Genomic DNA, 22,832 nt, shown 5'->3' with positions numbered 1-22,832 from the left:
TTATTGTAGATGGGGGGGGAGCGTCCTCCCTCCAAGCACATCTGAAATATTATTGGTCGGCGGTTACAGAAGGCGCTGCCAGGAGCAGATCTTGATGATTTGTATGGCAGAACACTCCTCAGTCATTAGCAATCTCCTTGATAGCAGCCATAGCCATTAAGTGCAGGGCTTTCTGCGTGCGGCGCTCATACTCAAAACTGAATAAATGAAGAGGTTTTGAAAATGTTTGTTTCTATTTGCACACAAGTCAAATCCTGGTCCTGCTCTTTCCCATCTCCATCGAGGTCATCTGACACAAGGTGCGACTTCAATACTAGTAGACAGCACAGGCCCGATTAGGTACAAGGTGGGATGGCTTTTACGATCAAAACCAATGTTCACTAAATACCCTGTGCTATTTATATGCACTATTACCATTTACCTACAAGCAGGGGAGATGCTCATTTTCTTTCTATCTTGGGCTTTGTCATTTGAATTTGTGCAATAGCCCCTGATGAAGCTGTAGGCAGCAGCGATACACGTGCGGTGTCTGGGTGCAGACTCCTCTCCTGGGCTTGGCTTATGGGCGGTCTCACCATTATTCCCATCTAATGTTTTGCCTTAGTGTAAGCTTTACTCGGCTTACTTATGAATCTCTCAGGGCTCTGGCGTTAGACTATTTACTTGTTTGCTCACTGGAATCAGGGTCTCTTTGCCTACATCAGGCTGCTCTCAGATGAGGTAGCAAAACCTGCTGACAGATTCCCTTTAATAGCATGTGTTCTCTGAAAATCGCAGCAAGAGCCACATACAGGTCCTTCTCAAAAAATTAGCATATAGTGTTAAATTTCATTATTTACCATAATGTAATGATTACAATTAAACTTTCATATATTATAGATTCATTATCCACCAACTGAAATTTGTCACGTCTTTTATTGTTTTAATACTGATGATTTTGGCATACAACTCCTGATAACCCAAAAAACCTGTCTCAATAAATTAGCATATCAAGAAAAGGTTCTCTAAACGACCTATTACCCTAATCTTCTGAATCAACTAATTAACTCTAAACACATGCAAAAGATACCTGAGGCTTTTATAAACTCCCTGCCTGGTTCATTACTCAAAACCCCCATCATGGGTAAGACTAGCGACCTGACAGATGTCAAGAAGGCCATCATTGACACCCTCAAGCAAGAGGGTAAGACCCAGAAAGAAATTTCTCAACAAATAGGCTGTTCCCAGAGTGCTGTATCAAGGCACCTCAATGGTAAGTCTGTTGGAAGGAAACAATGTGGCAGAAAACGCTGTACAACGAGAAGAGGAGACCGGACCCTGAGGAAGATTGTGGAGAAGGACCGATTCCAGACCTTGGGGAACCTGAGGAAGCAGTGGACTGAGTCTGGTGTGGAAACATCCAGAGCCACCGTGCACAGGCGTGTGCAGGAAATGGGCTACAGGTGCCGAAATGGGCTACAGAGAAGCAGCACTGGACTGTTGCTAAGTGGTCCCAAGTACTTTTTTCTGATGAAAGCAAATTTTGCATGTCATTCGGAAATCAAGGTGCCAGAGTCTGGAGGAAGACTGGGGAGAAGGAAATGCCAAAATGCCTGAAGTCCAGTGTCAAGTACCCACAGTCAGTGATGGTGTGGGGTGCCATGTCAGCTGCTGGTGTTGGTCCACTGTGTTTCATCAAGGGCAGGGTCAATGCAGCTAGCTATCAGGAGATTTTGGAGCACTTCATGCTTCCATCGGCTGAAATGCTTTATGGAGATGAAGATTTCATTTTTCAGCACGACCTGGCACCTGCTCACAGTGCCAAAACCACTGGTAAATGGTTTACTGACCATGGTATTACTGTGCTCAATTGGCCTGCCAACTCTCCTGACCTGAACCCCATAGAGAATCTGTGGGATATTGTGAAGAGAAAGTTGAGAGACGCAAGACCCAACACTCTGGATGAGCTTAAGGCCGCTATTGAAGCATCCTGGGCCTCCATAACATCTCAGCAGTGTCACAGGCTGATTGCCTCCATGCCACGCCGCATTGAAGCAGTCATTTCTGCCAAAGGATTCCCGACCAAGTATTGAGTGCATAACTGAACATTATTATTTGTTGGTTTTTTTGTTTGTTATTAAAAAACACTTTTATTTGATTGGATGGGTGAAATATGCTAATTTATTGAGACAGGTTTTTTGGGTTATCAGGAGTTGTATGCCAAAATCATCAGTATTAAAACAATAAAAGACCTGACAAATTTCAGTTGGTGGATAATGAATCTATAATATATGAAAGTTTAATTGTAATCATTACATTATGGTAAATAATGAAATTTAACACTATATGCTAATTTTTTGAGAAGGACCTGTACTTAAAACTACGTAATTTTCACCCAGAAAATTTAGTCATTTGGAGTTTGAGGTCAGAGTGATGTTGCCTATAAGATCCAATCAAAGTTTTGCTTTAACCCCTTCGCGACACGCGCCATACTAGTACTGCGCTGCCGGCACTGCATTAGTGCCAGCAGCAGTACTAGTACGGCGCACCGATCACCGCGGTCTCGCGCTGAGCGCCGCGGTGATCGAGTGCGGGTGTCAGCTGTATATGACAGCTGACACCCCGCAGCAATGCCCACGATCGGCGCTATCGCCGATCGCGGGCATTTAACCCCTCTGATGCCGCTGTCAGTAGTGACAGCGGCATAGAGGGGGATCGCGCAGGGACGGGGGCTCCCTGCGCTCTCCCACCGGAGCAACGCAATGAGATCGCGTTGCTCCGGTGACCCGGAAGGAGTCCCCGGATCCAAGATGGCCGCCGGACTCCTTCCGGGTCATGAAGTGACCTGGCTAGCCGGCGCCTGCTGAGAGCAGGCGCTGGAGAGCCAGCTAAGCTGCCTGTCAGATCGTTGATCTGACAGTGTGCTATGCACAGTGTCAGATCAACGATCTGATCTAATACAGAGATGTCCCACCCTGGGACAATGTTAGAAAGTAAAAAAAAAAAAAAATAGAATGTGTAAAAAAAAAAAATAAAAAAAAATCCCCAAATAAAAAAAAAAAAAACATTTCCCAATAAATCCATTTATGTAAAAAAAAAAAAAAAAACAATAAATGTACACATATTTGGTATCGCCGCGTCCGTAACGACCCGCTCTATAAAACTATCCCACTAGTTAACCCCTTCAGCGAACACCGCAAAAAAAAAAAAAAAAAAAAGGCAAAAAACAACGCTTTATCATACAGGCGAACAAAAAGTGGAATAACACGCGATCAAAACGACGGATATAAATAACCATGGTACCGCTGAAAACGTCATCTTGTCCCGCAAAAAAAAAGCCGCCATACAGCAACATCAGCAGAAAAATAAAAAAGTTATAGCTCTCAGAATAATGCGATGCAAAAACAATTATTTTTTTTATATAAAATAGTTTTTATTGTGTAAAAGCGCCAAAACATAAAAAAAATTACATAAATGAGGTATCGCTGTAGTCGTACTGACCCGAAGAATAAAACTGCTTTATCCATTTTACCACACGTGGAACGGTATAAACGCCCCCCTAAAAGAAATTCAGGAATTGCTGGTTTTTGTGCATTCCGCCTCCCAAAAATCGGAATAAAAAGCGATCAAAAAATGTCATCTGCCCGAAAATATTACCAATAAAAACGTCAACTCGTCCCGCAAAAAACAAGATCTCACATGACTCTGTGGGCCAAAATATGGATAAATTATAGCTCTCAAAATGTGGTGATGCAAAAACTATTTTTTGCAATAAAAAGCGTCTTTTAGTGTGTGACGGCTGCCAATCATAAAAATCCGCCAAAAAAACGCTATAAAAGTAAATCAAACCCCCCTTCATCACCCCCTTAGTTAGGGAAAAATAATAAAATGTAAAAAAATGTATTTATTTCCATTTTCCCATTAGGGCTAGGGTTAGGGTTTCAGTTATAATTGGGGGTTTCCACTGTTTCGGCACATCAGGGGCTCTCCAAATGCGACATGGCGTCCGATCTCAATTCCAGCCAATTCTGCTTTGAAAAAGTAAAACAGGGCTCCTTCCCTTCCGAGTTCTCCTGTGTGCCCAAACAGTGGTTTCCCCCAACATATGGGGTATCAGCGTTCTCAGGACAAGTTGGACAACAAATTTTGGGGTCCAATTTGTCCTGTTACCCTTGGGAAAATAAAAACATAGGGGATAAAATATCATTTTCGTGGAAAAAAAAATATTTTTTATTTTCACGGCTCTGCGTTATAAACTGTAGTGAAACACTTGTTGGTTCAAAGCTCTCACAACACATCTAGATAAGTTCCTTGGGGGTCTAGTTTCCAATATGGGGTCACTTGTGGTGGGTTTCTACTTTTTAGGTACATCAGGGGCTCTGCAAATGCAACATGACACCTGCAGTCCATTCCATCTAAGTCTGCATTTCAAACGGTGCTCCTTCCCTTCCGAGCTCTGCCATGCACTCAAACGGTGGTTCCCCCCCACATGTGGGGTATCAGCGTACTCAGGACAAATTGGACAATAACATTTGTGGTCCAATTTCTCCTGTTACCCTTGGGAAAAAAAAAATTGCGGGCTAAAACATTTTGTGGAAAGAAAAAATGATTTTTTAATTTTCACAATACTACATTCTAAACTTTAGTGAAATAATTGGGGGTTAAAAGTGCTCACCACACATCTAGATAAGTTCCTTAGGGGGTCTTCTTTCCAAAATGGGGTCACTTGTGGGGGGTTTCCACTGTTAAGGCACGTCAGGGGCTCTCCAAATGCGACATGGCGTCCGATCTCAATTCCAGCCAATTTTGCAGTGAAAAGTCAAATGGCACTCCTTCCCTTCCGAGCTCTGCCATGCGCTCAAACAGTGGTTTATCCCCATATATGAAGTATCGACGTACTCAGCACAAATTGCACAACAACTTTTGGGGTACAATTTATCCTTTTACCCTTGGGAAAATAAAAAATTTGGGGCAAAAAGATCATTTTTTGTGAATATTAATAAAAAAAATTTTTTTACGGCTCTACATTATAAGCTTCTGTGAAGCACTTGGAGGTTCAAAGTGCTCACCACACATCTAGATTAGTTCCTTAGGGGGTCTACTTTCCAAAATGGTGTCACCTGTGGGGGTTTCCACTGTTTAGGCACATCAGGGGCTCTCCAATCGTGACATGGGCTCCGATCTCAATTCCAGCAAATCTTGCATTGAAAAGTCAAATAGCGCTCCTTCCCTTCCGAGCTCCGCCATGTGCCCAAACAGTGGTTTACCCCCACATATGGGGTATCGGCGTACTCAGGACAAATTGTACAACGACTTTTGTGGTCCAATTTCTCCTGTTACCCTTGGTAAAATAAAACAAATTGGACCTGAAGTAAAAATTTTGTGAAAAAAAAGTTAAATGTTCAATTTTTTTAAACATTCAAAAAATTCCTGTGAAGCACCTGAAGGGTTAATAAACTTTTTGAATGTGGTTTTGAGTACCTTGAGGGGTGCAGTTTTTAGAATGGTGTCACTTTTGGGCATTTTCTGTCATATAGACCCCTCAAAGTCACTTCAAGTGTGAGGTGGTCCGTAAAAAAATGGTTTTGCAAATTTTGTTGCAAAAATGAGAAATCGCTGGTCAACTTTTAACCCTTATAACGTCCTAACAAAAAAAAATTATGTTTCCAAAATTGTGCTGATGTAAAGCAGACATGTGGGAAATGTTGTTTATTAACTATATTATGTGATATAACTCTCTAATTTAAGGGCATAAAAACTAAGTTTGAAAATTGCTAAATTTTCATAATTTACGACAAATTTTTGTTTTTTTTCACAAATAAATGCAAGTCATATCGAAGAAGTGTTACCACTATCATGAAGTACAATATGTCACGAGAAAACAGTGTCAGAATCACCAGGATCCGTTGAAGCGTTTCAGAGTTATAACCTCATAAAGTGACAGTGGTCAGAATTGTAAAAATTGGCCTGGTCACTTAGGTGAAAACAGGCTTTGGGGTGAAGGGGTTAAACTTTTTTTTTTTTTTTAAACAAAAATTAAAGTAAGATATTGGGGAAGTTACTGTAATTTTCGGAGGTGTAATGGGAATGTATATGAAAGAGCTGGATCCTGTTGTGATCAAAGATGCGACAAGATCCAGCAGCGACTTACCTGACCAATTTAATAAATCAAACGGGAAGCCAGGTTTGAAAACAGATTTACAAAGTTTATATACAAAATCAGTAGATGCCCTACATTAAATGCAGATGTGCAGGACGATCAAATTATTTTGTACAGTTTTATACAAGACGCGTCTGAATATAAACCACATGCATCTCAGCAATGTAGTAACAAACAAAAGCATTTACATTGTTGTATTGATTACCAGGGACTGTCAGGTTATTACTTGTGTGTAGTATCTGGGTCCATGCAGTGCTCTCATCTTATACTATGCGAATACCGATTGCAGCCCAGAGCAACTGAGCAGTTGGTTTTTTTTTTAAATGGAAGCCATCATCAAAAAATTACCTATTGAATCAATTAGGTTGTGTGTAAAAACTATATATAACACATATATATATATATATATATATATATATATACACACATACATATATATATATACATACATACATATATACTAGTGGTCAATGTGAAAATTGCGAGATTTGTGTTTTTTTCATTTAGTACAGATTGTGACATTTAGAATTACATTTCTAAACATGTCACAATTTGCACCAACGATGAAAAAAAAAAGCAAAAAACAAAACAAAAACAAATCTTGCAATTTTCACATTGACCATTAGGGTTTTTTTTTTTTTTTTTAAATACTTGGACTTCAATATCAGGAAACACAGCCGCAATAAAACAGACCCCGATCCTATCTTTTGTAATGAAGTGGCTAATGAGTGTGTGCAAAAGTCATCGTGAAGGATTACACCTATTCTTATTGGTGCATTCTGCGTTAGCAGCTGTCATTGTAATCCGGTCTCTGATGAGGAGAAAACTTCTGAATAGCCAAAGGAAAAATTTTCATTTCTAATTTTTAATAAAAAGAATTTAAAAAAAATATAAAATGTGACACAAACCTAATTTAAAAATAGGTCATTATCCGATGATGGCTTCCCTTTAAAAGAGTTTGGATAAAAGGCTTCCGCATGGTGCGCACTCTCGTCTCTGTATAGTATGGTGCGTCACTCTCGACTCTGTATATTATGTAAAAATAAGGCCCCTAAACTTGGTTATTGCGCCAAGTTTAGGGGCCTTATTTTTACATAATATACAAATTCAGTACTACGTGTCCTCTGCTGTTTCACACTTACATAATAAAGACCCTTTAAAAAAGTAATAATAGTATGGCGTTACCAACGGTCACTAAACTAGCTCACTAGGCTTCACCTCTTACAAAGATTATAGCAAAAAAAAATTATAATTTCCATTATACAGTACTATTTACAAAATGCCTTCAATTTTTTCTATTAAACCCTTTGTTAGACCTCCTTAACGTCCATATTAAGAGATGAAAAAAATGTTGTGGTGATCACAGGTCCAATGACCCAAACTTGCAGTTGTAAGGCCGGAGTCACACGAGAGCATGTCTCGTGTGATAGAATCGGGTCGACTATGCAAATCACTCGGCTCAAATGTTGTCAAGAGTATGATCCGATTCTCTCGCAGGACAGAATCCCACCACAGGGGCGGAAGAGACTGAGAAAGTAATTTCTCCATTGCTGGCATCCGCAGTAACTGGGCTGCATTCAGATGACATCTGAGTGCAGTCGGATGTTTCCCACACACTCAAACTTGTATAGAGGCTTCTCGGATGTAATCACAGATCTGATCTGCCCCATAAAGTAACACTTGTCCGAGTGCTATGTGAGGTTTTAGCATATAGGACTCGGCCAGGTTATATGCTCATGTGAGCGAGCGCTAATACAGAGGCTAAAAATGCGTCAGCATCATGGCGGTGTGAATGTGGTCTTGTCCAGTGGACTACAGTCGAGATCACGTATAAGACATAGTAGTGTGATCCATGGCTACCAGATACTCTCTTCTGTTATAATCTGGTGGCTATGGATAAGCAGCACTCCTAATTTTGCACATGACACGCAATTAGTTCAAGTGGAAAGTAACATTTCAATTTAAAAAAAAAAAAAAAAAAACACACATCTTAGAAAAACCATTGACATTAAGGTGGCTTTATACAAGTGGCACACATCAGTGGATCCGTTGCCCCCCACAAACCGCACCACCTTGGTCCATGGACTGCACCTGTATTAAGTTTCAACTCCAAGGTGTCTGCACGTGTACAGCCCAGGGACAGATGTGGCTCAGTTTCTGGACATAGAGCAGACTTAGTTTTTTTTTCTATCTTGGAAAACAATTCTTTTAATCTTTTTGTATTATTATTATTGGGTCACCACAAGATAATTCCATCCTCATCCAATAGCACGAGTTTCTACTCTATAGTAGGAACTTCCCCTACAATGCCCTTAATCCACAAACCATTATAATAACCATGAAAACCAGACATCGAGCTCCGGGACAAAATTCCTCTTGAAGACGAACATTAGCCGTTTCCTCTGTGTTAAACTAGCACTGATGTTATAGCGAAACCCTCCTGCCCGGCAAAAGGAAGGGGGAAACCAAAAATTCCCAGAAAGATCCAGATACAAATTGTTTTTTAGCCATTCAGAAAAAAAAAAAAATATTTTCATAGAGAAAATGTCTTTAGAGTCTTCGAGTCCTTAGAAGCAGAAATAGTGTAAAATCCACTGGGATCCAGTCTGGGAATCAATTATTGAAAGTTGCTTTTGAGGGGGAAAAAAAAAAAAATTGAAAGAAGGATCACTCTGAATCACTGAAGTCACTTGAAATAAAAGAAGAAAAGTGTGAGAAATGCGGAAAAGTCATTAAATGGCAATATTAACATCCTCATATAGGAAAATCTGTAATGAGGTTACATATTAAGAAAAAAAAAATAAAAATCACTGAAAACAAATAAAGAGTAAAAGATAAAAATCACATTTATTTCATGTGATGGCAAAGAAAATTATTTTTCCAGTCTTATTGGCTATTATACCGGAACAACATCGTAAATATATGTCACACTACTACTTTTGTGGTTGCTTATTCGTACATTATATGCACATACATTATATTTCTGCACAGATTTACCAAACACAATCTATAAAGCATATACTATCGTCTACGAATTCTAGTAACTATAATTTCATGGGTTGCCCACTGCTTGGACAAACACATCTCAATCTGAGTATTTGCCCCCGTTAAAATAAAAGCACCTATACTCGGTGCCTCTTGTTCCGGCGCCGTTCCAGCAGCGTCAGCACTCGCGTTCCCAGGGTTACGTGAGGTTGTTACATCACACAAACCCTGCGTCCAATCAGCGCTGGCGTCACTGTCCCAGCCTTCAGATGTATCGAACATCAGCAGGAAGTGACGGCTCCGGCTGATCTGACTTCCTGTTGACGTTCAATTTGTCTGAAGGTGGAGACAGTGACACCGATGCAGGGTATATGGGATAACCTTGCGTTAACCTGCACTCGCACTCTTGGGGCTTTTTTTTTTTTTTTTTTTTTAAATTTATTTCAATGAGGGCAAACATTCAGATTGAGAAGGTGTTGTCCTAATAAAGAGGATTTCCACTAAGCTATCAAAAACTAGTATTCATCTGCTGCCCAGATTTGTGCAAATGTTATCTGTCTCAAAAATTACGCAAAAAACAGGATTTTTGGTTGCTTACCGTAAAATCTGTTTCTTGGAGCCTCCATTGGGGGACACAGGAACCACGGGTGTATGCTGCTGCCACTAGGAGGCTGACACTATGCAAATAAAAAAGTTAGCTCCTCCTCTGCAGTGTACACCCCACCGCCTGCCATTATACTCTTCAGTTAAGGTACCTTCACACATAACGCTTTTTGTGACGTAGCAACGATATCGTTAAGGAAATCGTTATGTGTGACAGCGACCAACGATCAGGCCCCTGCTGGGAGATCGTTGGTCGCTGAACAAAGTCCAGAACTTTATTTTGTCGCTGGATCTCCCGTGGACATCGCTGGATCGGCGTGTGTGACACCGATCCAGCGATGTCTTCACTGGTAACCAGGGTAAATATCGGGTTACTAAGCTCAGGGCCGCGCTTAGTAACCCGATGTTTACCCTGGTTACCAGCGTAAACGTAAAAAAAAACAAACAAAAAAAAAACACTACATACTTACCTACCGCTGACTGTCCCCGGCGCTGTGCTCTGCACTCCTCCTGTACTGGCTGTGAGCGTCGGTCAGCCGGAAAGCAGAGCGGTGACGCCACCGCTCTGATTTCCAGCCGCTGTGCTCACAGCCAGAGCAGGAGGAGTGCAGAGAAGCAGAGCGCCGGGGACAGACAGCGGTAGGTAAGTATGTAGTGTTTTTTTTTTTTTACTTTTACGCTGGTAACCAGGGTAAACATCGGGTTACTAAGCACGGCCCTGCGCTTAGTAACCCGATGTTTACCCTGGTTACCGGCATCGTTGGTTGCTGGAGAGATGTCTGTGTGACAGCTCTCCAGCGACCAAACAGCGACGCTGCAGCGATCCGGATCGTTGTCGGTATCGCTGCAGCGTCGCTTAATGTGAAGGGGCCTTAAGGCTACGTTCACACTAGCGTTGTGCGCCGCTGCGTCGGCAACGCACAACGCACGCAAAAACGCAGCAAAACGCATGCAAAAACGCTGCGTTTTGCGACGCATGCGTCGTTTTTTGCCGAAATTTGGACGCAAGAAAAATGCAACTTGTTGCGTTTTCTTGGTCCGACGCTAGCGGCAAAAAAGACGCATGCGTCCCCCATGTTAAATATAGGGGCGGATGACGCATGCGTCGCCCGACGCAAACTAGCATAACGCTAGTGTGAACGTTACCTTAGTGAGAAAGCAGTAGGAGAAAAGAACAAGGTTGAAAACCATAACCACAAACTTGAGAACTGTAAACGTGAGAACAGTCATAGAACATATAACAACAAAAACAGTGGGAGGGAGCTGTGTCCCCCAATGGAGGCTCCAAGAAACAGATTTTACGGTAAGCAACCAAAAATCCTGTTTTCTTTATCGCCTCTCATTGGGGGACACAGGAACTAAGGGACGTCCCAAAGCAGTCCCACGGGCGGGAAAACCAGACTTCCATCAGGTCAGAGGACTCACCACTGCCGCCTGCAAGATCCTTCTGCCTAGGCTGGCGTCCGCCGATGCGTAGGTATGGACCTTGTAAAATTTGGCGAACGTGTGGATGGAAGACCAAGTTGCCCCTTTGCAAAGCTGTAGGGCGGAAGCCCTGTGGTGCACCGCCCAGGAGGCGCCAACTGCCCGGGTAGTGAGCCTTAATCCCAGGAGGGGGCACTCTGTTCTTGACCCGGTAAGCCTCCAAAATTGCCATTCTGATCCATCGAGCAATAGTCGCTTTAGAAGCCGGTTGGCCTCTGCGCGTGCCATCAGGAATGACGAAAAAGGAATCCGTCTTCCGGAAAGAGGACGTTCTATCCAGATAGATCCTCACTGCCCTGACGAGGTCTAGCTTGTTCAACGATCGCTCCAGAGGATAAGTCGGAGCTGGACAAAAGGAAGGTAGAACGTTGTCCTCGTTGAGGTGGAAGGTGGAAACCACCTTAGGAAGAAAGGAAGGTGGGGGCCGGAAGACCACCTTGTCCTGGTGAATGACCAAAAACGGAGGACGGCAAGACAGGGCCGCCAACTCGGAAACGCGGCGAATAGACGTGATGGCTACAAGAAAGGTCACCTTCCAAGATAGAGGAATCTCCCTAAGAGGCTCAAAGGGAGAAACCCTCAGAACGTCCAGTACCAGGTTTAAGTCCCATGTGTCCACAGGGGCCCTGTACGGCAGAACAGCGTGGGCTACTCCTTGAAGGAAGGTCTTAACCTGTGGCCGAGAAGCTAAGGTCTTCTGAAAGAGGATGGAAAGCGCAGATACCTGGCCCTTCAGGGAGCTAAGTGCTAGGCCCGAATCCAATCCTGCCTGAAGGAAGGCCAAAAGAGAAGGCAGGGAAAAAGACATGGATGGAACGCGGTTGGACTCGCACCAACGGAAGTAAGCCTTCCAGGTACGGTAGTAGATCCTGGAAGACGAAGGCTTCCGAGCCTGAATCATGGTGTGAATTACCCGGTCCGAAAGGCCGCACGCTCTTAGAACCGCGGTCTCAACAGCCACGCCGTTAAACTGAGCGACCGAGAATTCGGGTGGCAGATCGGGCCTGTCTGGAAGGCGCCAGGGAGCATCCGCGATAAGGTTGACGAGCTCCGCGAACCAAGCTCTCCTGGGCCAATCCGGGGCGATCAGGATGACCAGCACCCCTTCTGCTTTGATCTTTTTCAACAGTTTGGGAAGTAAAGGAAGGGGTGGGAACAGGTAGGGCAGCCCGAACTGTGACCAAGGAATGGCCAGAGCATCGACGCCCACTGCGAGAGGATCGCGAGACCTGGAGACGAACTGTGGAACCTTCCTGTTCATTCGTGATGTCGTGAGATCCACGTCCGGAGTCCCCCATCGAAGACAAATCTGATGGAAGATCTCCGGATGCAAGGACCATTCCCCTGCCGCGAGGTCTTCGCGGCTGAGGAAGTCAGCGGCCCAGTTGTCCACGCCGGGGATATGCACGGCGGATACCACCGGAACCGTTGCCTCTGCCCAAAGGAGGATCTTGGATACCTCGGCAAGGGCCAAGGAGCTCCGGGTCCCCCCCTGATGGTTGACATATGCCACAGCCGTGGCATTGTCCGTCTGGATCCGGACTGGCAGGCCCCCGAGAATCCTTTCCCAGTGGCGGAGAGACAGAAAGATGGCCCGAATTTCGAGGACATTGATAGGCAGAGCCGACTCCTGCGACGACCAACGGCCCTGAACCGTCAGGTGACGGAAAACCGCACCCCAGCCGAGCAGGCTGGCGTCCGTTGTCACCACCTGCCAGTGAACTGGAAGGAAGGACCTACCCTGGGAGATGAGAGGTGACGTCAGCCACCAGTTGAGAGACCGTTTGACCCGAGAAGAGAGTCTTATCAGCCGATCCAGGGAGAAGACAGACCTGTCCCACTGAGACAGAATGGCTTGCTGAAGGGGTCGTGAATGGAATTGGGCGAAGGGAATCGCTTCCAAGGTAGCTACCATCCTTCCCAGAACCTTCATGGCCGATCGAAGGGAGGGAGACCGAGGACCCTGGAGCAAGCGTATGTCCCGACAAAGAGTGGATCTCTTGTCCTTGGGAAGGAAGACTCTAGTCTGACGAGTGTCAAAAAGCATGCCCAGAAAGATGATGCGCTGAGAAGGAATAAGGCAGGACGTCTTCCGGTTGACGAGCCACCCGAAACGGGCTAAGGTGTCGAGAACAATGGACAGGCTTTCGTGAGCCTGAGAAAAGGACGGTGCCTTGATGAGGATGTCGTCGAGATATGGAAATAGGACCAGGCCTCTGACTCTCAAGATGGCCATCAGCGCTGCCATGATCTTCGTGAACACCCTTGGAGCGGTTGCGAGACCGAACGGCAGGGCGACGAATTGAAAGTGTTCCCGTTGCACTGTGAAGCGCAGGAAACGGTGATGTCCGGGAAATATCGGGACATGGAGGTAGGCGTCCTGGATATCTATGGAGCATAGAAATTCCTGGGCCTCCATGGAAGCAATTACTGAACGAAGGGATTCCATCCTGAAGTGTCTCAGGCAAACTTCCCTGTTCAGCAATTTGAGGTCCAGGATGGGACGAACCTTGCCGTCTTTTTTCGGTACCACAAATAGGTTCGAGTAGAAACCCGTGAACCGTTCTCTCTCTGGGACGGGAACGATTACCCCGGATTTGAGCAGAGAAGCGATGGCTGCGAAGAAGCCCGGAACTAGAGCGGGATCTCTTGGAGGACGGGATTGGAAGAAACTATCCCTGGGTCGGGAGGCGAACTCTATCTTGTATCCTGAAGATACAACTTCCCTGACCCATGCGACCTCTACTGCGGAAATCCAGACGTCCCTGAAAAGGAGAAGACGGCCGCCCAACCTGGGAGTTGGGCTGGAGTCGTGCCGAGAGTCATGCCGAGGTGGATCTTCCAGTCCTGGGCCTGGAGGATCTAGCCTGGGAACAGCGAGGACGCCAGGACGGAGTGGGCCTAAAGGACACCGCCTTCTTCTCTTGACGTGCCTGTGGCCTCAGTTGCTGCTGGGAAAAGGAGTTTGACGCAGCAAAGCGACGAAAAGGCCGAAAAGAGCGAAATTGCCATCTAGGAGGAGGGCGACGAGGCTTAGCCTGGGGGAGAAGAGAACTTGTACCCCCAGTGGCGTCCTTAATGATTTGATCCAGCTGGGAACCAAAGAGACGAGAGCCCTGGAAGGGCAGACTAGTGAGGGACTTTTTAGAAGATAAGTCCGCCTGCCAGGCCTTGAGCCAAACGGTGCGGCGGATGGCAACGGCATTGCTGGAAGCCTGAGCCGCACAAGAAACGACATCCAGGGAGGCAGAGACCAGGTATTCACCGGCGTGGGAAATCTGGTTGGCAAGCTCCACTAGTTGCACGGGAGGCGCCCCGTCCAGGATACCTTGACGGAGCTCTTTGGCCCATTTGGAGATGGATTTAGAAACCCAAGTGGAAGCAAAAGCTGGGCATATAGCCGCTGCAGCCGCTTCAAAAGCTGACTTCGCAAAGGATTCTATAGCCCTATCGTTAGAGTCCTTCAGAGATGCTCCGCCGGACAGAGGAAGCAGGGAGATCCACCGAGAGACCGTCCAATTGGCCGTAAGTTCTGGAGAAAAGGGATATAACACACCCAGGCGTTTTCCCCTCTGAAAACGCCTAGTGGGGTTCTCTCTCTCTCTCTGGACATGATTTCCTCGAATTCAGGATGAGGAGCAAAAAATTTGGAAGGTGGTTTGGCCCGTCTAAACGAAACCGCCTGATCTGCGGGTTCCGTAGAGGGATGTTTTATGCCACAGGATTGGTTTACTGCCCCAATGAGAGTCTGGACAATCTCCCTCATGGTGGCGATTTGGTTAGAATCCAGCTTCGAAATATCCTCTGAGGGCGCATCAGAGAATGCCTCGCCTGACTCAGGGGAGGAGGGTCGAGGGGACGCCGACCGCAGGGGAGGGCCGTCTGGCGAGATGGAGCGCGAAGAGGACTCAGACCGACGTTCCTGTCTGGACCTTTTGTGGCTTATCAAGGAGGGCTCGGGCGGCGGTTCCTGCGACCCGCTGGCCACGGCAGGGGTCTGCAGGGGTAACCGATCCAGCGCGGACACCAGGGTTTGAGACACCCGTGTTAAATCCGCCGATTGTGACAGAGAGGCGGCCCAGCCTGGGATGGGGGGGGGATCACTCTCGGGCGGAACAGCCGGGGGATCCTGGGAGGTGGGAACAATCGGATTGCTGCAGGACTGACACAGTGGGGAGGACTGACCTGAGGGAAGTTTGCTGTTACAGGACGAACATGCAAAGTACGTGACTAAGGCAGTAGATGAAGTAGGGGGGGGCGAGAGCGGCCCCCTTTAGAAGACATTTTGAGAGATCCCTGAAGATGCCAGTGGGTTAGGGGACAGGACCGAACTTCTAAGCACGCTTGTGTGCTAGGGTCTTGGTCCTGGTGAGGGATCTATGAGGATATGGGGTGGCAGTACACACCGTACTCATAGTCCGTATTGTGGGAGTACAGGTGTGACTTCACCCTGTATCCCTCCGGAAAAACATGAAAAGGAACGACGCCCATTGAGGTAGATAAGGGTCTAATGAAAGACCCGTGTCCACCTCCTACTGACACTAAGCTAAACTGAAGAGTATAATGCCAGTCGGTGGGGTGTACACTGCAGAGGAGGAGCTAACTTTTTTATTTGCATAGTGTCAGCCTCCTAGTGGCAGCAGCATACACCCAAGGTTCCTGTGTCCCCCAATGAAAGGCGATAAAGAAAAATAAAATAAATAAAAATCAGATGTCTCTAGCAGAGGCATTACAATCAGAGCTTCATGCAATACGATTTTTATCTAGGGGATGCTATAGGACACACTGCTCCACAAATTGCAGAAGTCATGATCCCATGTGATGCATCTACCTGGTGCCCTTTTCTCTTCCCTGAATTGAGCAGCGGGCTATCCGATCTGTATAACCCCTTCCCATACACACCATCACTGCAAATAGTATCCGTAAAGCTGCATTACCCTGCAGCCGCATTTCAGGAAAATCCGTGGCCACACACGGTAGCCGTCTAGCAAACGATCAGCTGGCAGACGTGTTATTTGACCCTTCCATGCACACTCAGCTTGTAAAAATGTGCATGGAGGTTTGGCTGGAGTAAGCCGCTATTCTTTCTGAGAAGGATTGAACTTGCCAGATGTTTAATTTTCCATCAAAGATCAGGATGCCCTCTTATATAGTAGATAGTGGGCTGGTCTGTGCCAATTTATATCTAACGAGTATGGCCAGCTTTAGGTGGAGGTCCGTCACCTCACTCACTTAGATTCCACAGTCGCCTGACGAATCAAAACAAAATGCCGCGTGTGGACCGGTCCCCAAGAATTTCCCCAAAAACACTTTACTCTACATGCCCTCAGAAACTCTCCAGAAAGCTCCATGGCTGCCGTCATCTAAAGACATTCCCCTCTTCTAATTGTCTGAATTATTATGAGACGTATTAAAAAAAAGGGCCAAAATTAGTGATGACCATACACTTTAGGGCTTTTGCCCACATTTAGTACCCAAAACCCCAGGAGACTGAAACCTCCACAATATTGAAGGCCATAAAGTGTGGTTATAAAAAAAAAAAAAAAAAAAAAATCACTAATGAAATAGTCACCAGTCACCTGGTCTATGGCCTCAGCCTCACATCCACCATCACTACCAGTAAGATTGCTCTGTAGGATATCCATAGCTCCTAAATGTGCCCTCTGATCCTCAGCACTTCTCTACTAAACATAGTATAGCAGAAGGGTAGTGGATTTTAAGAGTAACCGTCGCAGTATTCTTACGGGGTGGGAAGGACATTTGGTAACATATTAAGAGGATGCTTACAACTCTCCATATTGGCTCTCATATTTGGTAATTATGTTTCTGCATTTGCCCAGCTCTTTCCGTAACTCCGCCACTTCTGTACGTAGAGCAGTGTTCTCCTTTTCTAGGAAAGCGGCTCGGACAGTGATCTGGTTCTCTTTAAGTCGCCGGGCGTCTCGGGATCGCTTAGCCGCCACATTATTCTTCTTCCGTCTGTTCCAGTATTTTTCATCCTGTATGAATATCACCAAGTCATTGTCGTACACCCCAATATAAACACAGGAATTCATCATATCGATGAGACATGTTCTATGTTGTAAAGCTACTTTAAAAATATCATATAGTGTAATTTACTACTAAACATTATAGACACACGGAAGAAGCAGCACAATTTATTTACAACACCTTCAAATCCTCTGGGACGTAAACTTTCTTGGCCTTCTTAATCATGGGTTGTGGCTTCAACTCTTCTTCTGCAAATTTGTGTTTCCTCGGATCAAAAAGCTCTCCTCCCGGCACGCTGGAGAGCACCAGATCACTGGGGTCTGGATTGAAGTTTACTTCCACTTCTACTTTTTCAGGATCTATAGGACTTGGCGGATCGGACTCTTCTTTTACAGAGACTTCTACATTGCAAGAATAAAAAAGGCAGATTTGTCACTACAGTATAAATCCGGAGGTCTTTAAGACAGAATGGTTTGGGCAATAGATAAATGCAACTATTAATTATAAATGGTGAACTGTTCAGGAATTCCCTACTAAGTTAAAAATCGATTTTACATTCATTTCAGCAGGTACTGTTAGATATTTAAGTCATGAGCACATGGGTCGTATACGGCAGATTTTCCATCAGTATATACAGAAAGGAAGATCCCCTGCATATTACCTGGGTTGTGGATGACATTTTACAAAATCACAGTGGAAATTGGGCTCCGAATTTGAAATCCAAATAAATGTCAATTTATGCTTCAGATTTCACCCAAAAGCGGAAAAAGAAATCTGGAGTAAATCAGCAGGGAAATCTGCACAAATAGCCCTGGATTTTGCCTCTGCAGATTCACTACGGATTTTTTGCTGTGGAAATGTTCTGTGCGGATTAAATTTTTCCAGCAGAAAAAGGTGAAGTGGACTCCGACCGGTTTGGTTTTCTTTCTAAAAAAAAGGTTTGTCATGTTGAGAATTCTCAGATCCATTTAGAAATTTACATGAAAGCAGGTCTAGATGTGATCGTGTCTATTCAACCACACACCACTGCATCATATAATCCTTTCCTGAGCTGATTATTGGGGTAAAAGGATCCTGTGAGTTGCAGGCCTAAGGCAGCATTTCCCCGCACCAGCCCCCCAAAAAACATGGGAGCACAGAGCTCAGCAGCCCCATAGAGAATAAATGGAGTGGTGGTCGAGAACTTTTCACTATTCTAATGGGAATAAAAGTGTCCATTTTTGAGGATCGGTGCAGATACAGCCATTAGACCCCCACTGATCAATAGGTTGGTTTTCACATGACAACCCCTTAAAAAAATTATTTAAAACCACTTTTTTTTTCCTTTTTCATTGCCTATCTATTAGTGGCCATGCAAACCAAGACGAAAGTCAGCTCCCCTGTATTCTCAATTATGAAACTCTCGTTCCTCCTGTGCATGGAACACAGCAAGATGAATACATAGGAATGATGAAATCCAGTATAGGAATCATGCCTTGATAAAAACATATTATTTAAATCAATAAAATATCTTGGAAAAACCTGCAAAAATAATAAAAATAAATAAATCAGAAGTGTGTTTCAGACCTATTTCCTTAACCATAAGCAATGGTTAAGGATAGAACTCTGAAAAGAGTTTGAGACTCTTAGTTTTTGAATGTTTTTTTCCCCCAAGATATTTTATTGATTAAATAATAAAGATGCATTTGAATAAAGCACGATTCCCACTGCTGGATTTCATCAAAGCATGTGCTCTCATGGACATGACCTTTTACAAAAAAATGCACGATACTTATGTAGTATATTTATGTACTATGCCCGCCTGTTTCCTAGGCTCTGTACATGATAGAACTCAGCTTGTTTGTTTGTTTTTAAAAGCTTTGCTTGTTAGTACAAATAATGGACAGATATATTGGCCTTCTGCTTCAAACTCTTTGGGTATGTTCACACGTTCAGGATTTCCATCCTTTTTTTTTCAGGACAGTTTTTTTAAAAAACTGCAGCTCTTGGCAGAAAACGCAGGTCCTTTTTTTGTCCTTTTTTGATGCGTTTTTTGATGCGTTTTTTTATCCTTTTTTTACTGTGTGTTTCCTAGGAAGCTTTTTAGGGCTAAAATGGCTGAAAATACCTAACCCTACCCCTAACCCTAACCCTACCCCTAACCCTAACCCTACCCCTAACCCTAACCCTACCCCTAACCCTAACCCTACCCCTAACCCTACCCCTAACCCTACCCCTAACCCTACCCCTAACCCTACCCCTAACCCTATTCTAACCTTAGTGAAAAAAAAAAAAAAAAAAATTCTTAATTTTTTTTATTGTCCCTACCAATGGGGGTGACAAAGTGGGGGGGTGTCATTTACTATTTTTTTATTTTGATCACTGAGATAGGTTATATCTCAGTGATCAAAATGCACTTTGGAGCGAATCTGCCGGCCGGCAGATTCGGTGGGCGCACTGCGCATGCGCCCGCCATTTTGCAAGATGGCGGCGCCCAGGGAGAAGACGGCCGGACGGACACCGGGACGCCGGGTAAGTATAAGGGGGGGAGATTAGGGCACGGGGGGGGGGCATCGGAGCACTGGGGGGGGCATCGGAGCACGGGGGGGGGGGGGCATCGGAGCACGGGGGGGCGGGATCGGAGCACGGGGGGGCGGCCACACTCCGCCCACGCACTTCCGCCCGCTCCCCCGCACTTCCTGCTGCAGCGGTTCTGCACATCAAATCGCAGTAAAACCCGCAGATATATTTTTGATCTGCGGGTTTTACTGCGATTTTGACCTCACAATGGAGGTCTATGGGTGCAGAACCGCTGCGGTTCAGGAAGAAGAATTGACATGCTCCTTCTTTTTTCCGGGAGCTATTCAGCGCGTCTTTTTTTTTACAATTTCCGGACCATGTGCACAGTGTGTCCTGTTTTCCATAGGGTATAGTGTACTGTACCCTGCATGGAAAACAGCTGCGGAACCGCAGCCGCAAAACCGCCGCGGTTCCGCGGTAAAAAACGCACTGTGTGAACATGGCCTTTAGATACCCCAGTTGCTACTGAATGTGACATCTAAGGGTTAATTGGAAATATTGAAGATCTCCAAAATGGAACTGCAAGTCACAGTGTGTGAAGTGCATGTGTAGCACATGGCGGAGTGTAAACTATAAGGCAAATTACTAGAACAGCACCTTCCGTATTCTGCAGCAGAACAGACGGCGACACCGGGGATGTGGACGAGGTGGACGCCGACTCCTCTTCTTCCTCCAGCTTGGACACTGGCACCAGTGGGTTCTGTATGGCCTGAGCCAGCTGTGTGGGGCTGGATGGGATCCCATTCTCTAACAGAAACTCATCAAGGTCCATATATTCCAGATGAAAAGACTCTCCATCGTATGGAATGGTCTTATCCCAAATAGGGGGCATGAGCGCAGCCGACACAGCAAGCGAGGTCCCATCAAGGTCGTCATTTTTCTCCAACTTAATCTTGTCTTTGTCTGGAAAAAAAACAAACAATTATTTTACTTATCATTTGTGCATATTGGTTAAGTATCGCCAACATGCTCCGCAGCGCTGTACACGAATGGTCATTACCAACAACGGTTCCCGTCCCAAAAATAAATGTAGTCCTTCGTAAGCTGGAAACTAAGAAATTCAGGGTAACCCTCATAGGAGTAAAATTAGAAATTTGTCAGGGAATTTGTAAGCTTTTGTCTGTCTTCTGCTCCTCTCCCCATATTTATGGCCACAAAGGAAAGCGGAACTTTCATGTGGTCAATCAGTTAAGAAAAAAAAAAGGTAAGTTACACACTCCCTGCCAGAAGGAGCTCACTGACAGATTGTAAGTTAACTCATTCTGCAGCCAGCAACAGACAATACAAAACAAAAGAGAAAAAGTGCAATCATTTTAATGACACCCAGTAACAAAACAAATATTTTTAGCTAAAAACAAATGCATTCAAGAACAAAAGAATTGTACCCAGACGAGCCCAAATGCTTTCAGTAACACTGCTCAGAGGACTGTGGGCGTCCGAACAGTAAAAACATCAAAACAGACATACTTCACAGCCGAGAGTAGTGGTCTCTACGTGAGGGGTTAGGAACGCAGAATACGTATCTGCTTTAGAACTGTCTTTTCTATAAATCTTTTGAATAGATTTTGGATGTGTTGGGCGCATGACACTATAATGGAGCACTATAGGCAGTATGGCTGGATTCCTGCAGAGAAGCAAAAGTGAAGGCTGTGGGCACATCATGTGGAAAGAAACACTCCTGGCATCCCAGACTGACATACTGGTAGTGCACCTGCAGGACTGGTCCACCGTGCACACAGTGAACCGGATCGGGAGAGTCATAGATCAGCTAATAGGACGACGCAAAGCGTACATGGTACTCTACTGGAGGAGACAGAACACGTACATAATACTCTACAGGAGGTGACGCTATACATGTGTACATAATACTCTACAGGAGGTGCTAAGGAGACATGGACGTCACTCACATATTCTATAGGAGATGATGCTATACACGTGTACATAGTACTGTACAGGAGATGACGCTATACATGTGTACATAATACTCTACAGGAGGTGCTAAGGAGACAGGGACGTCACTCACATATTCTATAGGAGATGATGCTATACACGTGTACATAGTACTGTACAGGAGATGACGCTATACATGTGTACATAATACTCTACAGGAGGTGCTAAGGAGACATGGACGTCACTCACATATTCTATAGGAGATGATGCTATACACGTGTACATAGTACTGTACAGGAGATGACGCTATACATGTGTACATAATACTCTACAGGAGGTGCTAAGGAGACATGGACGTCACTCACATATTCTATAGGAGATGATGCTATACACGTGTACATAGTACTGTACAGGAGGTGCTAAGGAAACAGGGACGTCACTCATACATATTCTATAGGAGGGGATAGATATATCTATATACAGTACAGACCAAAAGTTTGGACACATCTCATTTAAAGATTTTTCTGTATTTTCATGACTATGAAAATTGTACATTCACACTGAAGGCATCAAAACTATGAATTAACACATGTGGAATTATATACTTAACAAAAAAGTGTGAAACAACTGAAATTATGTCTTATATTCTAGGTTCTTCAAAGTAGACACCTTTTGCTTTGATGACTGCTTTGCACACTCTTGGCTCTTGCTTTGCAGTACTCTGTACTGTGTGTGTATCTATCTATACGATAGATAGATAGATAGATAGATAGATAGATAGATAGATAGATAGATAGATAGATAGAGATATATATAATTGCCTAAGGGTCTGTCTGTCTGTCTTGGAAATCCCGGCTCTCTGATTGGTCGAGGCCGCCAGGCCTCGACCAATCAGAGACCGGCACAGCATCGACGTAGAAATCCTGCGTCTCTGATTGGTCGAGGCCGCCAGGCCTCGACCAATCAGCGACGGGCACAGCGATGATGATGTCATAAAGGACGTAGATATCCCGCGTCTGATTGGTCGAGGCCGCCAGGCCTCGACCAATCAGCAATGGGCACAGTATCGACGTAGATGTCATAATGGTTGCCATGGCGACGATGATGTCCTAAAGGTTGCCTCGACCAGTCAGCGACGGGCACAGTCTGCCGCGAATTCTGGAATCATCATTGTCCATAT

At 44.9% G+C, this 22,832-nt stretch overlaps 1 protein-coding gene across 3 annotated transcripts in view; it reads right to left on the bottom strand.

Annotated features, from left to right (window-relative positions):
* Window positions 1-6,164: 6,164 nt before the first annotated feature.
* TEF (TEF transcription factor, PAR bZIP family member) overlaps window positions 6,165-22,832 on the bottom strand; it is a 55,131-nt gene continuing 38,463 nt past the window's right edge. Inside the window, exons 2-5 of one of the 3 annotated variants that reach the window (XM_069736935.1) lie at window positions 20,360-20,665; window positions 17,384-17,604; window positions 17,000-17,211; window positions 6,165-8,828 (exon numbers count right to left, since the gene is read on the bottom strand). In XM_069736935.1, coding sequence (XP_069593036.1) covers window positions 8,807-8,828; window positions 17,000-17,211; window positions 17,384-17,604; window positions 20,360-20,665 — 761 coding nt within the window. In that variant the 3' untranslated portion in view covers window positions 6,165-8,806. Of the gene's footprint in view, window positions 8,829-16,995; window positions 17,212-17,383; window positions 17,605-20,359; window positions 20,666-22,832 lie in introns of those variants that run through there. The other 2 variants (XM_069736937.1, XM_069736936.1) reach the window with 2 other exon arrangements.

This window comes from Ranitomeya imitator, chromosome 8 (genome assembly GCF_032444005.1).
Source record: "Ranitomeya imitator isolate aRanImi1 chromosome 8, aRanImi1.pri, whole genome shotgun sequence".
NCBI classification, from domain to species: Eukaryota; Metazoa; Chordata; class Amphibia; order Anura; family Dendrobatidae; genus Ranitomeya; species Ranitomeya imitator.
Note: the sequence above shows the minus strand (reverse complement) of the source record. Positions and strands in the feature narration are given on the sequence as shown.